The 21,412-nt window shown below is 38.4% G+C and overlaps 1 protein-coding gene across 2 annotated transcripts in view; it reads left to right on the top strand.

Annotated features, from left to right (window-relative positions):
- The window catches only part of LOC129732148 (rab3 GTPase-activating protein catalytic subunit), a 335,897-nt gene that overhangs the window by 302,485 nt on the left and 12,000 nt on the right, over positions 1 to 21,412 (top strand). For both annotated transcript variants that reach the window (XM_055692710.1, XM_055692709.1), the window contains exon 2: positions 7,498 to 7,703. In XM_055692710.1, the coding sequence (XP_055548685.1) occupies positions 7,498 to 7,703 (206 nt within the window). The remainder of the gene's footprint in view (positions 1 to 7,497; positions 7,704 to 21,412) is intronic.

Here is a 21,412-nt window from a genome sequence, read left to right as displayed (position 1 = left end):
TTATGTGAAGAAAAAAAAAAAAAACTACCTAGAGCCAGTTTTTCGCCGAAAATTATAGTGTAGTATGATTCTTAGGTGTGTTATTCAATGTTGTATGAATAGTTTTCTAATATTCATTGAATTTATCAGATAAAATGCGTAAAATGTTACCGGGTGGGCCAAAATACCCCCGTTACTCATATTAATATTTTTACAAACACTCAGCCTCAGGAAGGTCTAAAGTCACCGTGTCCTTTCCCCCTACTAGTGGATATTTGCATCAGATGAAATAATTAAAACGTGTGTGTGTATATTACGGCGGGTAAATTTAATCGATTTGCCAGAACGTGGTATGGTTCTATTCGGGGCCCCAAACAATCCTGACACTACCTAAAGTGGATTGATCGATAGCTCTCTAAGAAAAAATATCCGAAAAAGTTTTCCTATACTAATTTTCATACAAATTCATGTACATGCATATGTAATGTCGAGCTTCGTAGCCGCAAGGTTACAGAGTCAGCTTTGACAAGCGAATGGTGATAGTTTCGAATCTTAGTAGAACCAAACCATTCGTTCGCTAAAAGGACTTTAAGTATGGGTTTATTCTCGGGCTCTTCCACACAAAATCTTCTCTTTAGATTTAATAACCTCTCGTCTAAAGCTTCGATAATATCATAGACTACACTTAAGTCGCTTTTTACGCGGGGGATACGTGCCGCATAAAAAAAAACCTCGTAAATTCCGGAATTCGCGTAAAAAAAACCGCGTAAATTCCGGAAATCGCGTAAAAAAAACCGCGTAAATTCCGGAATCCGCGTAAAAAAAACCATCGTTAATTTTGCATTCCGAGTGAAGGGGAACCGAAATCCGGGCAAAAAAAATACCGCGTAAATTCCGGAATCCGCGTAAAAAAGAACCGCGTAAATTCCGGAATCCGCGTAAAAAAAACCGCGTAAATCCCGGAATCCGCGTAAAAGAGCAGCGTAAAAAACCCGCGAAAAAAGCGACCTTAGTGTATAGCACGTCTACGCTGTTAGAGTGATAGCTTGCAGAAGGATATGATAGAATCGATAAGGAAGAAAGTAGGTTACTAAATCTGAATGAGAAGACAAAAAGTACTGTAACTTCCCTCCAGACTTAATAACCACTGATCTAAAGCTTCGATAATATCATAGACTATAGCACGTTATATGCTTTTAGAGTGATAACCTGCAGGAGGATATGATAAGGTCGATAAGGAAGGTAGTAGGTTACTAAGTCTGAAGGAGAAGACAAAAAAGCACTATAACACGGAGCAGGTTACTTCTCAATAAGTAGCACTGCAAAATGGTGAAAAAAAAACAGAAATGTGCAAACAGCAAAAACGTCCGGACAATGCCACAATAGATCAAACAACTACTGGTCGCAGTGGGGTCCACACAAAAAAAAATCGGCAGGTTTAGCATTGTCTGGGGGCCCAAATTGAACAAAAAACAGTTTGTTCTGGCTCTGTGCTGTCAAGTTTGCATTTTTCCTTGTAACGATTACCCACCTTAGCATAAATGTAAGTTTTTATGCATGTGTTTGTGTGTGGGTTTGTATGTGTGTTTGTGCGTATTTGTCTAATTGAAACTGCCGATGGACAATAACTGACGTTTGACCGAAACACGATTGATGAAACTAATTCAACTGCGAGGCAGAGTAGGAAGTAGTCGAGTTTTCACGCCAAGCTATGCGAACAATCTGCGAGAAAAATGCATGTTTATTCGCATAAACTGGCGTAGTGGTTTTTCTGGATTAATTACCATGGGCAGACTCGTATAAACCATGGGGCCTATATTCAAACATCAATCTTCATAAAATTGACAGACTATTTTGTTGAAATTGTATATCAATATAATTATTTGGGTTAAAATAACAAAAACGCGTTTTTCTCGCAATGATGGTGTTGGTTGTTACGTCAACTATGTATACAGGGGCAGTAATGTCAATGTATTTTTTGCAATAGGTTTGGGAATACACTCTATTGGGGTTAATCAATTTAATGGACTAAAGCGGTAAATTTCATTGATAATTCTCTATCTACTTCCTTTTTTAATAATTGATTGGTAACCTTGAAGAGTACTTCTATATCAGCACAAGACGTAATTCTACATTAAAATCGTAAACTAGGGAATTGCAAGGAAAGTGAAACATTTTCGACAGTTACCTGCACACTGAGGGCTTTTAGTAGTGGCTCAATGTAGGCGCAACGCGCCAGACAAGTACAAAATTACTAACATGTCGGGACATGTTTAATAATGCTGTGCAGTATTGTGGTCCGGCGGTTGGTCCGTCTGATTGAGTCACCGAAAACGAGTGGAGTGAAATCGATGTTTGGAGGGAAAAAGGGTTTCCTCTCCCCGATGATACTCGTAGAATTGATAGAAGTAAGGATGCAGGGATGAAGAATGGTCTGAAGCGGTTTTCAGTGATGGAAAGTTAAATCTTGACGATTCTGATGGTTCAAGAGATTATCGGCAAGACAATTTAAAAAGAAATCTACGTGAAAATTACGTTACTTTGGAGGAGGGACTATTATGGTTTGGGCAGGCATTAGTGGCACTAAAAAAAATACAATATGCTTCATATAAACCAGAATGAAATTCGAGAAGCACCTCTAATTGCTGAGCCTTTTTTTCACGGAAGACGCTATGAACAAGAATGTGATTTTTCAACAATATATTGCTTCATCTCATACAGCCAGTAACACATTGCTTGATTGGTCATCGTGTAGTCCAGACTTATGGGGAAATTTGTCAGCAAAAATACAGCAACGAAGTATTCTTGTTAAAAGGTGGCGTTATAATTATTTTCATGAGTGTATTGTTTTTCATACAGGTGATTTTTCTCTGATTTCATAATATTTATACTGTTATTTGCATTTGCACCTCTTGAAGAGTAAATTTCTGCTTTTATACGTGACTACTGAGAGTTTAACTTCCAGCAGGCGTGACTTTTAGGCCAGGACGAAAAAAACAAGTCAACTTGTTTGTAGAGATAAGAAAATATTTTATTATTATTAGCAGGCCCGGATTTAAGGAGAGCAAAGGAGGCAAATGCTTCGGGTCGTCCAAAACAAGAGCCCCACGAAAATATTTACCCCAGACCCCACAGCACCTAAATCCGGTTCTGATTATTAGTTGACAGACATCTAGTGAATAGATATAGTTCAAAATTAATAAAGATTGAAAGTGTAATGTAAAGTGTAAAGTAATTCTGTTGATACTCAGTAAAAATCATCTGTCTTTTTGAAACTTCGTTCAACTGTCTATTAGCTATCCAGTATTTCGCTTCTTAAGAGACAAGTTTACGTTCTATCGTTGAATGCACTTTCAAACATTATTTTTTCGCATATAGGTATTCCTCGTTATAACGTAACTTGGTATTTTGAACTCGTTACTTATTATATTTATAAAAAATAGATCAGAAAAGTAATTTTTTTTTTTGGTGTTGTTAACGTGGTTCACAATTTTAGTAAGCGCATCTTTTATCATTTATTCGTATTGTGAAGATTAACGATTCATTTATCGCAACAGCAATTACAGTCATGGAGAAAAAGATATATACACTTGCAGTGTTGGATGATTTTTCGTATTTGCGCAGTGATTTTAATTGTTGTATGATGTTATGTTACGTCATTAAGATCTGCAGACACTCTTTTTGAAAGAAGAACGGAGAAATAACTGGAGAAATTTCTTTGTCGGTGATTCCGAAAATTTTTTTGCGTGAGTTAGTGTTTTTAAAGTGGCGACAAAAATAAATACACTATTGAAATATATATACAAAACAATCCAAATTAGCTTTATTTCTCTACATATTGTTAGCAAAGTGATTTTTTACGTTACAAAACTCACTTTCAAAATTTTGTGGCCTGTTTTTTGTTTTGTAAAACCATATTCAATCTTCGTGGAATGTTTACCCCCAGGTTTTTACGAGTAGAAGCTGAACTAGCGACTGTCCGACGCTCCATAAATTTGTTTTATTCTTTGGATGATGCTTTGCAACCTAGACTTTCCCAATCTTCCATAGAATTTCTAAAGGATTCAAATTAGGAGTCTGCGCTGGTCAAACTAATAATTTCATATTTTTGTTTGAAAATTATCTTCGTGTTTTCAATACTGTATGTTTAGGATCGTTATACTGCATAAAGATCCAGCAAAGTGGCATGTTTTCTTCGGCATATGGAAGCAAACTCGACCACCTAGGTACACAGGAAACTTCATTCTACTTCAAAAGCGACACATTTGGGCAAGTACTGAAGTTTCTGAAAAGTTTTTAGACTAGGGTGCAACTAAATGGCATATCGTGTTTTGGTCGGATGAGTCGAAATTTAACCTTTTTGTTCCAAACGGTCAGCAGCTGGTGAGAAGACCGGTGAATACTGTCTTCAACGCACAATTAACCACGAAAGTAGTGAAATTTGGAAGTGACCACAAAACGGTGTAATACTGTTTTCTGATGCTGGTATGGAACCCATTGATTTTATAACATAGACTATGAATACTAACGACTGTGTAGATATTTTACGCAGCGCAATGCTTCCGTATGCCAAAGAAAACATGCTTCTTTGTTGGAGAGTAACGATCCTAAACATACAGCATTGAAAACACGAAGATGATTTTTAAACGAAAATATAAAATTATTAGTTTGACCAGCGTAGACATTCAATTTAAATCCTTTAGAAATTCTATGGAAGATTGGGAAAGTCTAGGTTGCAAAGCATCATCCAAAGAATAAAACAGACTTATGGAACGTCGGACAGGCAGCGTGAAATGCTAGTTCAGCTTCTACTCGTGAAAACCTGGTGGTAAACATACCCGGAAGATTGAATATGGCTTTACAAAACAAAGGACAAGTCACAAAATTTTGAAAGTGAATTTTGTAACGTTAAAGGTCACTTTGGTAATGATATGTAGAGAAATAAAGCTAATTTGGATTGTTTTGTATATATATTTCAATAGTGTATTTATTTTTGTCGCCACTTTAAAAACACTAACTCACGCAAAAAAATTTTGGAATCACCGACAAGGAAATTTCTCCAGTCATTTCTCCGTGCCTCTTTTAAAAAGAGTGTTACGGATCATAGTGACGTAACATAACATCATACAACAATTAAAACTAGTGCGCAAATACGAAAAATTATCCAACACTACAAGTGTATTAATTATTTTCTCCATGACTGTATATCATAAAGTAACACAACCAACGAACATGTTTGAAAAATATATAACATGTTTTATCTACTATATGATGTTTGTTTTCGATTATTTTAACTATCACCTTTTAACGCATTTGCCGTAGAGACAGCTGAGTACTAAGAAAACCGCATTGGTATTCTTCACGAGGGCTTGCTGTGATGACCTAAGTCGCTGGAACAGGATACGGGAGAAAATTTCATAAGCGGAAGTGACAAGGGTTGTGCCTCGATAATTATTACAGTCGACTCTTTGTTCCTTCTTGTAGATAGGGTATATGAGTTCCAACCAGTCCGTAGGTAATTGTTTCTCAGACCATACCCTTAGGATAATCTGGTGAATTGCACTACACAACCGCTCGCTCCCGACTTCGAAAAGTTCGGCCGGCAAGCCGTCCTTCCCAGCACCTTTGTGGTTCTTCAGCCCTTTGCAAGCATTCTTCACCTCGTCCAATGCTTGTGGGTCCACAGCTTGTCCGTCATCCCCAATTTGTATGCTGTTCCCCTCGACGACTCTCCTATCTTCCTCACCGTTTAATAACCACTTCAAATTGTTGCTGGAGTTATAAATAAAGCGCGTCAAAATCGGTTTTTAAACCATAGTGCAATGCTTTGCTTTGTTTTTAAGTGTGGTGTCAAGTCAGATTCAATACTGTCTCATCCGACAAGTTCATTGCATTGTCCATGCTTTAGTCAAACTCCAATTATTTTGAATTGAAGAACATGTAAGATTTTTTTCGATATAAAAGTATAGATATCTGGATTTATAACAGCTTCAGCAATTTCGTCATCGGTTTTAGCACCATAGGTTGGAAATCTGAATGTTTAGTTGTAATGTATATCAGTTTCTCTCTGATGACTGACAACAGTAGGTTATCCTCATCAGGAGTATACATCGTATTCCACGAATCTCGAATCGTGAAATCACTATAAATCTTTAATAAATACATACAACATGTTTATAAAGATTTATAGAGATTTTACCAGCTTAGGTACTAGAGGGTTAAAATGACAAACTAACAACGTTAAATGACATTTGTGCCTTTAACCATACAGGAGAAATACGCTGGATGGACTCCATTTGAAAACTATTCGTTTCGCCTCTGAATTCAAATACCAAGGCTTATCGTAGCTGTGAAATGGAACAAAATTCAAGTTCACTGATCATCGTACCTACCGTTCGATGACCTAAACCGCACGCTCGTTTGTAGATTTTTTTGTTCCGTCCGACTCCAAACCGTACCAGGTACAACCCGCCGCGGTTGCGTCGAGGCTTCAGCTCCACCATACACAATTGATACCGTCTCTCGATAGTCTCGCGCCATCGTTTTTTGCTTTCGTCGCCACGCCATACATAAGAATGTGTATTGCTTTGTATCATCACCACCCTTTAAGCCTTCGCACCTTCAGCAACGATTCAAGTAAAATCTTTTTGTTCAATTTGAGCGCTTGTTTTATTGTGCGTTACCTGAATACAGCTCATTATTGTTGTTTTCCTTTGCTGTTTCGGGTGCCACTCGACATGATTCGAGCTAGCATGGGCAAGAGCCCGACTTCCCACAGATATCCGCTGGGTGGAGTGTTGCGAGGCAGGCGGCATGGGCTGTAGGCATGCAAGTCCAAAACTGGATTATACAAATTTGCTTCGCAATTTCGGAAACAAGTTCAAATGGTGCTTGTAATTAACCATTACAACCAGATCTCGTACAAGTGGTTAATTGATCCTGACCTCGGTTTCGGATTGCGTGCTTATCAACGCATCATAAAAGAGTATTGATTACTAACTCCATTCGCATAACGCTTTATTATTTTTTTAAACACGACACAACAGAATCAGTTTAGCATGCGATGTCAATGCCCGTCCAGCATTTAGATCAAAACAGAAATAGTCCATTGAAGTGGTGATGCACCGATAATTACGCTGAACTTATTGTTCTGTTGTGCTTTCGCTTCTTCGTGCATCTATCGGCCCAGAATTTATCAATCTATCGAAAAGACGAACGTCCGTTCTTTTGAGCTCGGAAATGTTCCGCCCCGTACGGGTTTCCCACCGAATGAACTGTTATATCGTATCCAAAAAGTTTCATTGTTTACGTCCCAGGTGAGGCGTTCCCATTCGATTGCGTCCTTCCCCAAAAAACGATGACTCGAGCCGGCAGATTCCACTAGCCAGCCAACTGTTGTTTTCCTGATTTGCTTTTGCGAGGCCGATCTTCACAATGCGATGGCTCATGAAGAGGAGTGAAAGCTCTGACAAGAACACTCCTCACTCAATCGTTTTCTTTCTCGTTTGTCGCTTACAGAATTGCGGCCGGATTCCCGGATTCGAGAACATGCCTGCTCCACCAGAAGCTTCAGATGCTGAACGTTTGCATGGAACGCCGCCGGATCCGGGAGGGCGGACTGCCCTTCGCAATGACTAACCGGACCGGGAGCGAGGCGGACAGCCGCGAGGGAAGCCACGAATCAGAGGATGAGTTCTTCGATTGCTCCGATGATGAAGAGGCCGGTAAGTTTGCTGTTGGGAAAGTTTATGCAAATTATTCGTTTCAAGTGCTCTATCGAATACCGATGAGCGAAGCAAAACGTTGGAAATAGTTCTGGATTTATCCGATTACAGGGACTGGGCTTTCGACTATGGGTTTAGCTTTCGTGTTTGTGCTGTGGAATATCAACTACTGTGTGGTTTATTATTTGGTTAAACAAATCTAGGCGTAGTATAAGCGAAAGAGAATGTAGCACTAACCGTAGACGTGTTACTGGTAAAGTGGATTTGGAAAACACCAATTTTTGAATCGAAATTGTGGAATTGTTGACTCTGAACGAATGTTCATCAGCTTGTAGCTCAAACGTTTACCAACAGTTCCAATTGAATGTGCAAACGTTTACTAAAAACCAATTCAGTGGTTGACATTTTGGAAATTAAAATCTATAATGAAACCAGCAAACCGTTAATATGTGAATATATTCAGATGATGGATTTTTTTTTGGTGCTCTTGAGTTATTTTTTGTATACCAAGGAATTCGCATTTCAAGTAAAAATGGGGTCGAGCTCAGGAACGTTTGTGTTTTTGGTGTAATGTGCTGATGTTTGATCTGACCAAAACACGTACCTTCCACCGGCATGGTGTTTTGGAAGAATGGAATCATAGTTTTCTTAAACGTTCGTTCTGGTACACATCGTGATTGATAACCAAACCACTAGACTTGAGCCATGATTTAGACAAGTACGAAGTCGTTTTTTGTCCATTGTTATAGCCGGTCTTCCAGTACCTTCCTTGCGAATTATGATTGGATTTGCGGGAAATTATACACAGTCGAAACCAGAAGATTTTCGCTTATAAAATGGTTTATCGTGAACATTTTGCGCAGTTCAGTTAGAAGTGTACAATGCTTGACACCATTTTGAACAGAACTGAGCTTGCATAAACAAAACAAAAAATAGAGTGAAAGAGATTACATATACATACTCTCATTTCTCTTTAAGCGTGTTTGCTGTGAGAGAACATAAAAAAACTCAAAAATTTTTAGTTTCATTTGTCTCATATGTCGAATGCTTTAATCGCTTTATGCTGAAAAAAAAATTTTTTTTAATTGTAATACAAAATTTTTCAAATTGTAATTAAAGAATCTTATAATAAACCACCAATTATTTTGTGTGGCCAATCACAAAATTGATAATAAATCTATTTGACTTAGCTTCTGATAGTTCAACACCAGTAAGTCTGTGTAATTGTACTCTACAAATCCAAGAAAAGGCATTACGGAATCATTATCTGGACTTCATTTTGAATCATTTGATCCTTTTTTTTCCTTGTTGAATAACAACCTGACCTGATCGGTACGGTATAAGGCAGGTAATGGCCTAAAAATTTGTTAGTAAATAAGAAGTTTATTCTTTGAACGAAGGTTGGAATTTCTGTTAATGAAAGGATATAAACATCTCGTATATTTGATACACTTTGCTTGTCTGTTTTGGGTGTGCTCTTTGAAAATAAGTTTTTTTCCTAAATTAGTCCCAAGTGCTAAATCTTGATAAGGTGGTTATTATTTGGCTTGAGGAAAGAAGCTCTAGACTCAAGAGAAAAAAGTTGAAGAGGTTGTTCATTAGATACGACCGCAAGGTTAACGTAGAAATACGACAGCCTGTCTTATGTCAAGAAATTTTTTGGTATATTTTTCCGTATACTTTTCGTATATTATTACATGAGTATGAAGGTCGATCACCGTCTTCTTCAAGACGTTACATCCTTGTTAATGAAGTGTTGTGAATGTTCTAAAACGGGCTCTGCATCGTGTGCAGAACGTACCGAACGTAACGTACCGTGTTATGCACAGTATCAATATTTTTTTTTTATTTTTTTTTAAGGGGGGATTTGTTAGTAGCTTAAGTATTTATGATAAATATTAGTAAATAATGAGTATGTGTGTCCATTCACAAATGGTGACTTCTCAACACTGTTAGAAATTTGTAATTTTAATTGTTAGGATTTGTTTGCTTTCGCAATTAGGACTTATCATTCGTAGGGATTTAAACCTACTTGTCAGAAAAGGGGAAGTAAACTTACAACTAACTTAATTGCTAACTTATTGGCTATAAAGAGAGCTTATCGTAGCAATTGAGGATTGCAACGATTTTTGTCGAAAATTGTTAATAATTTTATTTGACATAGCTTCTAATGGTTCAACACCAGTAAGTCTATGTAATTCGAGTGTACCAAACCAAGGAGGACGCTTCAAAATCATTTTCAGAATTTTATTCTGAATCCTTTGGAGCGTTTTCTTCCTTGTTGAACAGCAACTTGACCAGATCGGTACAGCATAAAGCATTGCTGGTCTAAAAATTTGTTTGTAAATCAAAAGTTTGTTCTTTAAACAAAGTTTAGAATTCCTGTTAATGAGAGGATATAAACATCTCGTATATTTGATGCACTTGGCTTGTATACTCTCAATGTGCTCTTTGAAAATAAGTTTTTATCATAAATTAGTCCTAAGTACTTAACCTTGTCGGACCAACTTAAAATAACCCCATTCATCTTGACAACGTGATTATTGTTTGGCTTGAGGAAAGAAGCCCTAGGCTTATGCGGAAAAATTATCATTTGAGTTTTAGAAGCATTGGGAGAGATTTTCCACTTTTGCAAGTAGGAAGAAAAAATATCTAAACTTTTCTGCAATCGACTGCATATGACACGAAGACTTTTTCCTTTTACGGAAATGCTTGTGTCATCGCAGAACAATGACTTTGTGCATCCTGGAGGCAAATCAGGAAGATCTGAAGTGAATATGTTGTACAGGACTGGACCCAAGACTGAACCTTGAGGCACACCTGCTCTGACAGGAAATCTATCAGATTTTGAATTCTGATAGACAACCTGCAGAGTTCGATCAGTAAGATAATTTTTTAAAATTTTGATTAGGAAAATTGGAAAATTAAAAGTTTGCAATTTCGCAATCAAACCTTTATGCCAAACACTGTCGAATGCTTTTCTATGTCTAAAAGAGCAGCTCCAGTGGAATAACCTTCAGATTTGTTAGCTCGTATATGAGTATATTAGTAACTCTGAGCAATTGATGAGTTGTGGAATGCCCATGGCGAAATCCAAACTGTTCATTTGCAAAAATTGAATTTTCGTTGATGTGTGACATCATTCTGTTAAGAATAACTCTCTCAAACAGTTTACTTATTGAAGAAAGCAAACTGATTGGTCGATAACTTGAAACTTCAGCTGGGTTCTTATCCGGTTTTAAAATGGGAGTAATTTTTGCATTTTTCCATAATTTGGGAAAATATGCAATTTTGAAGCAGCAATTGAAAATTTTCACTAAAAAATCCATTGTGCTCTCAGGGAGATGTTTGATTAGTATATTAAAGATTCCATCGTCACCAGGTGCTTTCATATTTTTGAAATTTTTAATAATTGATTTAATCTCATTCAAGTTAGTTTCAATTATTTCTGCAGGTAAAAAATTCTGGGAAGAAATTAAATCAAATTGACGTGTGACTTCATTTTCAATTGGACTCACAAAATTCAAATTTGAGTTATGAACACTCTCAAACTGCTGAGCAAGTCTTTGAGCCTTTTGTTCATTGGATACAAGAAAACGTTCACCATCTTTTAAAACTGGAATAGGCTTTGAAGGTTTCTTAAGAATCTTCGACAGCTTCCAAAATGGTTTTGAATATGGTTTCAATTTTTCAACTTTAGTCTCAAAATTTTGATTTCTCAGAAGAGTAAATCTATGTTTAATCTCTTTCTGTAAATCTTTATAAATAGTTTTAAAAACAGGGTCACGAGAACGTTGATATTGACGTCTGCGGACATTTTTCAAACGAATTAGAAGTTTAAGATTTTCGTCAATTATTGGTGAATCAAATTTCACTTGAGCCTTTGGAACAGAATAATTCCTGGCATCAACAATTGCACATTTTAATGCTTCCAAAGCGGAATCAATATTCACTTCGTTTTGCAAATCAAGCTCATTATTGAAATTTCTCTCAATATAATTTTTGTATCTTTCCCAATTAGCTTTGTTATAATTAAAACAGAGCTCATAGGGTTTAAAACTGATTCATGTGATAAAGAAAAAGTTATTGGAAGATGGTCAGAATCAAAGTCAGCATGTGTGATCAAATCACTACATACATGACTTTGATCTGTCAGCACCAAATCAATTGTTGAAGGGTTTCTTACAGAAGAAAAGCATGTAGGACTATTCGGAGACAAAATAGAATAGTATCCTGAAGAACAATCATTGAATAAAATTTTGCCATTGGAATTACTTTGAGAATTATTCCATGAACGATGTTTAGCGTTAAAATCGCCGATTATGAAAAATTTCGAACGATTTCTGGTGAGTTTTTGTAAATCACCTTTAAAATAATTTTTGAGCTCGCGTGTGCATTGAAATGGTAAATATGCTGCGGCAATAAATAAAATCCCAAGTTCAGTTTGAACTTCAATTCCCAAAGTTTCAATAACTTTCGTCTCAAGATGGGGAAGAGCACGATGTTTGATTCGGCGATGAATAACAATTGCAACTCCACCGCCGGAACCCTGAATCCTATCATATCTATGAACCACGTAATTGGGATCATATTTTAATTTTATGTTAGGTTTCAAAAATGTTTCAGTAATAATTGCAATATGCACATTATTTACTGTTAAAAAATTAAAAAGCTCATTCTCATTGAGCGAGCATTCCAATTTAATATTTTAATTGTTTTATTTAAAATCATTGCTAAATTTTAAATTAGAAACAATTTTAATAGTAAAATTTGTGCCTATTTGAATGGCTTCAAACATTGATTTTGCCTGCAACATGGCGTTCATAAGATCGAACATTGCCTGTTGCAAAAAAGAAAGTTTACCTGCCGTAATAGGCCCCAGGCAGTTGACATTAGAAAAAATATTTTCGGCAGCAATATTAGCTGGAGTAATAGGTGTACAATTATTTTCTAGCGTGTTTTGCTTACCCATATTAACGGTCATTTTCGAACTACCAACACTAGGCGGTATAATGTTCGAACTACCTGTAACCTGTGCATAAGTTAAACGGGTATGCAAAGGAGTAGGTAAACTATGCGTCACTGGTACGCTTGGAGAATTTTGTTTTGAAGTTGGTTTTAATTGAGAAATTGAATTTTGTTTACCTTGCCTTGCCTTAACAATTGCTAAACGGACTGGGCATTGATAAAAATTTGACATATGGTTGCCGTTACAATTCGCACAGCGAAAATTTTTACTCTCTTTCACAGGACATGTGTCCTTTTTGTGAGAAGAGTCTCCACAATTAAGACATTTTTGGTCCATGTTACAGAATTTGGAACCATGGCCATAACGTTGGCAAGTACGGCATTGGGTGATATGCTTTTCACCTCCGCCATACTTCCTATAAGTTTCCCACTTTACACGCACATTATACAAAGCATGTGCTTTTTCAAAAAATTTTAAGTTGTTAACCTCATTGCGGTTAAAATGAATTAAATAATTAACAAGGGAAATTCCAGTTCTCTGACTGTTTTCGCCTCGTGATTTTTGTTTCATTAGAATTACTTGGGTAGGGGCTATGCCAAGTAATTCTGTTAAAGTAAGTTTGATCTCATCAACGGTTTGATCGTTGGTGAGACCTTTCAAGACAACCTTGAACGGCTTGGCGTTCTTGGTGTCATATGTAGAAAATTTGTACATCTTGTCAGTTAAATACTGAACAAGACGGTCACGACCCTTTACTGAGTCGGCTAATAAGCGGCATTCACCTCTACGGCCAATTTGATAGGTAACTTTAACGTCAGAAACAAACGTTGAAAGTTCCTTTTTGAATATATTAAATTCAGAAGAAATAGTTACCACAATAGGTGGAACTTTCTCCTTTTTTAAAGATTTTATATTTTGTATAGTTTCATTATTGGTAACTTCCATTTCACCAGCTTCTTGCTCAGGCAAAATATCAAAAGGATTGTCACTACAGACACTCGATGTGTCAGAAAGAGATGCCTCTCTTTTCCTCCCCGCAGCGATGCGAGGTTTCTTTTTCCGTCCAGCCATTTCAGGTGATACTAAAAAAGTTAAAACAAATGTTAAATTCAAAAGTAGGTAGTCTTGAGAAAGACTGATGGGAAATAACTTTCAGGTAGTCTTTAAAAGACACACTGACAAAACACAAACTTTGAAGCTATAGGCAGTCAAAGACCAGTCCACAAGCAACCGAAAAAACGTCTGATCTGTAGGACAGTTCAAGACGCACTGAGTATCAATAAATCGTAATAAACATCACACTGCTGTGCATTTGCAGCAGCATCAAACCACAGTTGCAGTTTAGTAATAACCATTCATTATGCTCTTCCAAATACATTTAGTAGCCTTGAGGCCGATGGCTGCAATTGCAATTTTCATTCAATTATCGCATAAATGCTTCATGGTCAGATAGCGCGCGATATCCGCTCTGACATAACAAATTTTTCGAACGTTGTGGAATGGTTTAACTGGAAAAAGAGGTGTGACTTAATTATTTCCAGTTATACCATTGTACAATATTAGAAAATTTTTATTTCGTATGTAGTAATTGGGCCATCCACATACCACGTGGATAGAATTAAACGATTTTGAAAGGGTGAGAGGAGGGGTGTTACAATTTTGTTTTTAACTATTTCTATATTACAGAATGTATTCATTTGTACGTGGCTAACCAGTGATGTTCTTTTTGAGCAGTTTTGGTCTGAGGTGTCTGCGTAAGCATAGAGATGCCGAGTCTTCGTTTTAGTGTCTTCAGCCGGGTGTATCATTCTCTTTCAGTTTGTGACAGAAATTTTATTCTAGCAAATAGATAAAAGAAATCAAATTTTAATGCCAGCATTTTTTATAAACCCGTATAGCTGTGTCATGTACTGGAGATCACCGCTTCCCAGAATGTCTCTAACGGGTACGTTCGGTTGTTTTCCTCGGGCCCGAAGGGAATCTATAAGCTCAGACCTAACACCACAGTATTCGGTACACGACTAAACAACATGCTCGATGTCATGATAGCCATCGCCACAAACGCAGTGATTACTGTCTACAAGCCCTATACGAAAGAGATGCGTGTTTAACGTGTAGTGATTGGACATAAGTCTGGACATCACGCGAATAAAGTCCCGACCTACATCCAACCCCTTGAACCATGCTTTCGTCGATACCTTAGGAAAAATGGAATATAGCCACCGTCCCAGTTCATCTGAGTACCATGATAATTGCCAACTGTTGAGTGTTCTCTGACGCAAAATGCTATAAAATTCATCATAAGCAATTGGTCTTACATAAATATCGCCATCAATAGCACCCACCTTAGCTAAAGCGTCAGCCTTTTCATTGCCCGGAATGGAACAATGAGAAGGGACCCACGCTAAGGTAACCTGGTAATTTTTATCTGTTGAAGCACTTAAAAAGCGCCGTATTTTCCCCAGGAAATACGGGGTGTGCTTCACAGTCTTCATCGATCGCAGAGCCTCAATGGCACTGAGACTGTCTGTGAAGATGAAGTAGTGGTCTATGGGCAGGGTTTCGATGATCCCAAGAGAGTACTGAATGGCAGCAAGTTCTGCGACGTACACGGAAGCAGGAGCATCGAGTTTGTAGGAGGCGGTAAAATTTTCGTGGAAAACACCGAAGCCAGTGGACTCATCTAGATTAGATCCGTCAGTGTAAAACCTTTTATCATAACTAACATGTTTAAACTTATTGGAAAAATTTTTAGGGATCTCTTGGGGTCGCAATTGATCCGGGATACCAGAAATGTCTTGTTTCATGGTGGTGATCGCTAGCCTCGCTACCAGTAATGGATACAACGCTATCGTCTGCAAGTTGCCTTAGCGTGCATGATTTTGCAAGACATTCATCGATGTCATTGACGTAAAAATTATATAGGAGAGGACTTAAACATGAACTCTGGGGAAGACCCATGTAACTAATTCGGGAAGTTGTCGAATCGCCATGTGAGAAATACATATGCTTTTCTGACAACAAATTGAGCAAAAAGTTATTCAAATTTGGTGAAAGTCCCTGTGAATGAAGTTTCGCGCTTAAAACTTCTACAGAGACAGAGTCAAAAGCCCCCTTAATATCCATGATCGCAGAAGCCATTTGCTCTTTTCGAGCAAAGGCTAGTTGAATTTCAGTAGAAAGCAACGCTAGGCAATCGTTCGTCCCTTTGCCCCGGCGAAAGCCAAATTGAGTATCAGAAAGTAACCCGTTTGTTTCGACCCATTTGTCTAACCGTAAGAGGATCATTTTCTCCATTAATTTCCGGAGGTAAGAGAGCATCGCAATCGGCCTATACGAATTGTGATCAGAGGCAGGTTTCCCGGGTTTCCGAATAGCAATGACTTTTACCTCCCTCCAGTCATGCGGAACAATATTTAGCTCAAGAAACTTGTTGAACAAATTCAACAAGCGTCTTTTTACAGAGTCGGGTAGATTCTTCAACAGGTTGAATTTTATTCTATCTAACCCTGGAGCCTTATTGTTGCACGACAAGAGAGCCATTGAAAATTCCAACATCGAAAATGGAGGCTCTTCCGTAGTTACTAAAAACGCGTCGCGAAAGGTTTTCTGTTCCGGTACAGAGTCCGGACAGACCTTTTTGGCAAAATCGAGTATCCAGCGATCTGCATACTCCTCGCTTTCATTCGAAACGTCACGGTTCCGCATGCGCCTGGCGGTATTATAAAGAGTGCTCATCGCTGTTTCCCTCGACAACGCGTTTACGAACCGCCGCCAGTACCCGCGTTTTTTCGCCTTTACTAAGCTCTTCATCTGCCTGCCCAGTGCCTCGTACTTTCGAAGCAGGTTGACAGTGCCGTACTCCCGGTAGTCCTTATACGCCGCGGACCTTCGCACGTACAGCTCAGAGCACTCTTTGTCCCACCATTTGTTGGGAGGGCGCTGTCTAATCGTCACCTCGGGTATCGGTTTCGTCTGAGCTTGAGTCGCGGCGTCGATGATCAAGCCAGCTAAGAACGCGTATTCTTCCTCCGGAGGAAGTTCCTCGTGAGTCTCGATAGATTGCGCTATAATAGACTCATAACACTTCCAATCAATATTACGTGTAAGGTCGTAGGAAATATTGATTGGGTTCGGAGGAGTTGAACCATTAGCAATTGATATAACGATTGGAAGATGATCACTACTGTGGGGATCGTTGATTACTTTCCACTGGCAATCTAACGCTAGTGATGTCGAGCAGAGGGATAGGTCAAGCACGCTTTCACGTGCTGGAGGATTAGGTACGCGTGTCGCTTCCCCAGTATTCAAAACTGTCATATTGAAGTCGTCGATCAAGTTACAGATTAAAGAAGATCGGTTGTCGTCGTACAGCGACCTCCATAGCGAACAGTGAGAGTTAAAATCTCCCAAAATCAAAAAAGGTGCGGGAAGCAATTCTGCTATATCAAGGAACTAGACCGACGGAAAATAAGCGAGAATAAAAAAAAAATAATAATATTAATAATAATGATAAAAATTCTAAAGTGAATACTTCACCGAACGTCTAAGTCACGACCTCACGGCTAATAGTTGGATTAATCGAGTGTCTCCGCAGAACAAACAATGACGATCCAGCTTCGTGTTGTGACACAGTGGCTGTATCTTACACTCGACCTTGTAGATGCCACTTGTAGTTGACTTCCACTCGCTCGATCGTATGATGGTCCGTGCTGCTAGCGGGGTAACAGCGGTGCGGGAGAATTATTCTTGCTGATATATCAGCTGCGTATCAGATCACTGGCGGGGTAGCCTGCCCCTACCAGTGTGCAGAGGATGTTTCTGCCGATATATTGCAGGCTATTTTTATCGCACACAAGAACTAATCGAAAAAAAACACCCGTACGATAACTCGTGTATTGTTATTTTGCGAATCAAACGGAGATAAACAATTTGCGTCTAATCAAGACGAAAGCAAAACAACGAATGATATCTGCTTTGTGTGCTATATCGAAACTGTTCGAGCTAATCGTACTGCAACCAATTTTCGCGCACTGCCAAAATAACATTGCTGACGAACAACATGGGTTTCTTCCGAAACGCTCGTGTACGACGAATTTACTCTGCCTAACAAATTTCGTAATCGACAGCTTCATTGACCGATCTCAAACGGACACGATCTATACGGACCTCTCAGCCGCTTTCGACAAAATAAACCATCGCATTGCCGTCGCCAAACTTGACCGTTATGGCTTTAGCGGCAGCTTGCTGTGCTGGTTAGAGTCATATTTAGTGGGACGGACTCTGAGTGTGAAAATTAACGACAAAATCTCGAAATCATTCTCGGCTTTCTCCGGGATTGCGCAAGGCAGTCATCTTGGCCCAATAGTGTTCCTGCTTTACTTCAACGACGTACACTATTCTTCAAAATGCCCCCGTCTTGCATTTGCCGACGATTTGAAGCTATTCAACAAAATCAAACATTCTGCCGATGCCGCTTTTCTTCAGAAACAACTCAACATATTCGCTTCCTGGTGCGAGATTAATCGTATGGTACTAAACCCGTCCAAATGCTCCGTCATAACATTTACGAGAAAACACAGGCCACTACAAGTTGACTACTTCCTAAACGGTTCTCCAGTACAGCGAGTCGTCTTTATTAAGGATCTCGGAGTACTTCTGGACGAAAAACTCACCTTCAAGCAACACATATCTTTCATCGTAGCGAAGGCTTCTAGACAACTAGGACTTATTTTCCGAATGACACGTGATTTCAAAAACATCCACTGCCTAGTCACGCTTTACTGTTCGCTTGTTCGGTCCTCATTGGAGTACTGTTCTACAGTCTGGGTGCCTCATTATAATAATGCTATCTACCGAATCGAAAATATTCAGCGTCGGTTTGTACGTTATGCCCTTCGAATGCTTCCCTGGCAACAGCCCATGCGTAATACCAGGTATAAGGACCGATGCCAGCTGCTCCAGATCGATACTCTTCAACTAAGTCGGGAAACAGCACGCGCTATGCCCGTCTCCGATATTCTGACATCACGGGTCGACTGTCCTGCCATTCTGCGTCGAATCAACCTGCATGCTCCAACTAGAACCCTGCGAAGCATGCCAGCTTTGCACTTGCCCTTTCGCCGAACCAACTATAGCTCAAACAGTGCTATCACAGGTATTCAACGCGCTTTCAACAGAGTGTCGCTAGTTTTCGACTTCCATTTATCATACCGAGTTATACGTTCTAAATTTTTGTCAATGTTCCGGAGATATTTGTATTAGTATTAGTAGCCATTAGGACAATTTATTTTATGTCTGTTGGTAATAGTAAATAAATAAATTTAGTACAGATTTTCTCAGTATCGTAACACGGATGTACAAAAATGATTTCTTGTGGATATTCTGTCGAGCCGCACCGATAGCACTCTAATAAAGGCAACAAAATAACATGTATTGTATCGTGTTGCGCGGATTGGAAGAAGAAAATGTTCCCGTCCCCGTGTCGCATGGAATCAGATTGTTGCGTGTTTGATATTGCCTATGGTAAACATGAGTATGAAGGTGGAAATTCTGCTGTGATGTCAAACTATAACCGTTTTGTTTTAAGACGCAAAAAGCGTAAGTGCTGCATATCTGTTATCTGTTGTTTTCCAGTACTAGAACAAGTATAAATTACAACCGGCCCTTCTCAGGGCCACCAACACGTTCTTGAGGCAATGTTGAATTTTTCTTGGCTTGCAAATGCTGAAGTTTGCGGTTGTCCGTCTGTTACACATGATGAAAAATACTGTATTTCACAACAGTAACAACACTGGCAAGTTTGTTCAATTAGCATAATTTCGGATAACCATTCGCCGATGATTCTAGTTCTCCTGTTTTCTCCAGTAGAACTGCCTGCCATTTCCAATAATTCTGCAGCTACCGAAGACTCCATAACAGCCGCCAAATAGACCCGTGCTTAAGTATCAACACGCCCAGCGCGATCAGCCAGAAATTGAAACCCTGCTTTTCTTTCTTCGTCACGATCAGCAACCAGCGTCGGTGTGATATCGGTACAGTCATGGGATGAATTATACATAAAACAGAAAGCGCGCATTCCTAGTCAACTAGGTATATTCTGTCGACCCTTTTTAGGGAAAGAAGCATTGAGCGACCAATCAGAGATCGACATTTGCGTTTCGACAAGGCTTGACAATTTTCAATAGTACAACAGTTTGAACAATCAGATTACAACTCTCTGCATTTGGACGGGTGTTTAGATGATTTTCCAATCGATTGGTGCAAAAATGACGAAAATCGGTTGGAAACTGACTGAGTTTAAAACGTTTGAATTTGGACAATTTTCGTGACGCTCTCGATGTTTTTGGTTTTGAAATTGATCCCTGTATTGAAATGAGTCCCTTGTATACGTAATTCTACGTCAAAATAATCAATTGAATTTTGAAAGAATTGGGAGAAATTTTCCATTTTTGTTAGTAGGCTAAGCTTTTCTCTAATCGACTGTCTATGACAGAAAGTCGTTTTCACGGGAATGCTTGCGTCATGGCGGAACAATTACTTGATGCATCCAGGAGGTTAATCAGGAAGATCTGAAGTAAGTACATTGTACAGGATTGGACTCAAGAATGAACTTCGAAACACACCTGCTCTGACAGGATTTGATTTTGAATTCTGGTAGACAGAGACTTAAATGAGTTCTCTCGTAAACATAACGTTTAATCGACGAACCCGGCGAGCAAGTGCTATGCGAACTCTCACGTAAGTTGATGCGTTTTGGTAATGGCTAGGGGCATTTTCATAGGAATGGTTGAATAGCTATAGTTTTTCACTTAATCCTGGTTCAAACTTTTGGAATGCACTTTTTTACATTTTGTCCACCAGTGTAATGTTTTCAAATTTTTATTGGAATATTCGAAAATCGGAGAAAGCATATTGATTGGTCGATAACTTGGAACCTCAGCTATATCCTTACCCGGTCTTAAAATTAGATTTTTCCTACATTTTTTTTACAATTTGGGAGAAATGCAATTTTTAAACAGTCATTGAGTATTTTAACTAAAATTTTCATTGTGGTCTTGGGGAAAATTTCAATTAAAATGTTGAAGATTTCATCGCACCAGTTGCTTTCTTTAAAAAAAGCTCAGTAACTGATTTAATCTCATTTAAACTAGTTTCAACTACTTTTACAGGCAAAAGATTCTCGGTTAGAATTAGATTATAAGGTCTATTACAGAATAAGAACACTTCTTGTTCATTGATTACATTGAATTACTAGAATAGGATTTGAAGGTCCATTGAAAATTTTAGACAGCTTTCAAAAGGGTTTTGAATATGATTTTAATTCTTCGACTTTGAAATTCCTTAAAATCCTGATTTCCCGAAAAGTAAAAGTGTGTGTAGACTCGTCCTGATGATCTTTATCTTTTCATAAGGCTTGTGATAATCAAGAACAGGCTTTATACGATTCAAAATTGATTCATGTTGTAAAGAAAAAACCTAAATTAATCCACCTAGCGGTCAGACCCAGCCTTTCTCATTCAAACTTTTATTTGTAAAAATAGATTTACATGAACGCTTAAATCCAATAAATGTATGTCACTCTTTAGGTTCTAAAATATTGATGTTGTAATCTATACATATAAAAATGTAGTCCGGTCTATCTGTCTGTTTGATCCATATAGGCTCGAAAACTACCGAACCGATCGACGTGAAAATTTGTATGTAGGGGTTTTCGGTCCCGATAAAGGTTCCTATGATA

Source organism: Wyeomyia smithii, chromosome 3 (genome assembly GCF_029784165.1).
Source record: "Wyeomyia smithii strain HCP4-BCI-WySm-NY-G18 chromosome 3, ASM2978416v1, whole genome shotgun sequence".
NCBI lineage: Eukaryota > Metazoa > Arthropoda > Insecta > Diptera > Culicidae > Wyeomyia > Wyeomyia smithii.
The sequence above is the reverse complement of the archived record's forward strand: the minus strand, read 5'-3'. Positions and strand labels throughout refer to the sequence as shown.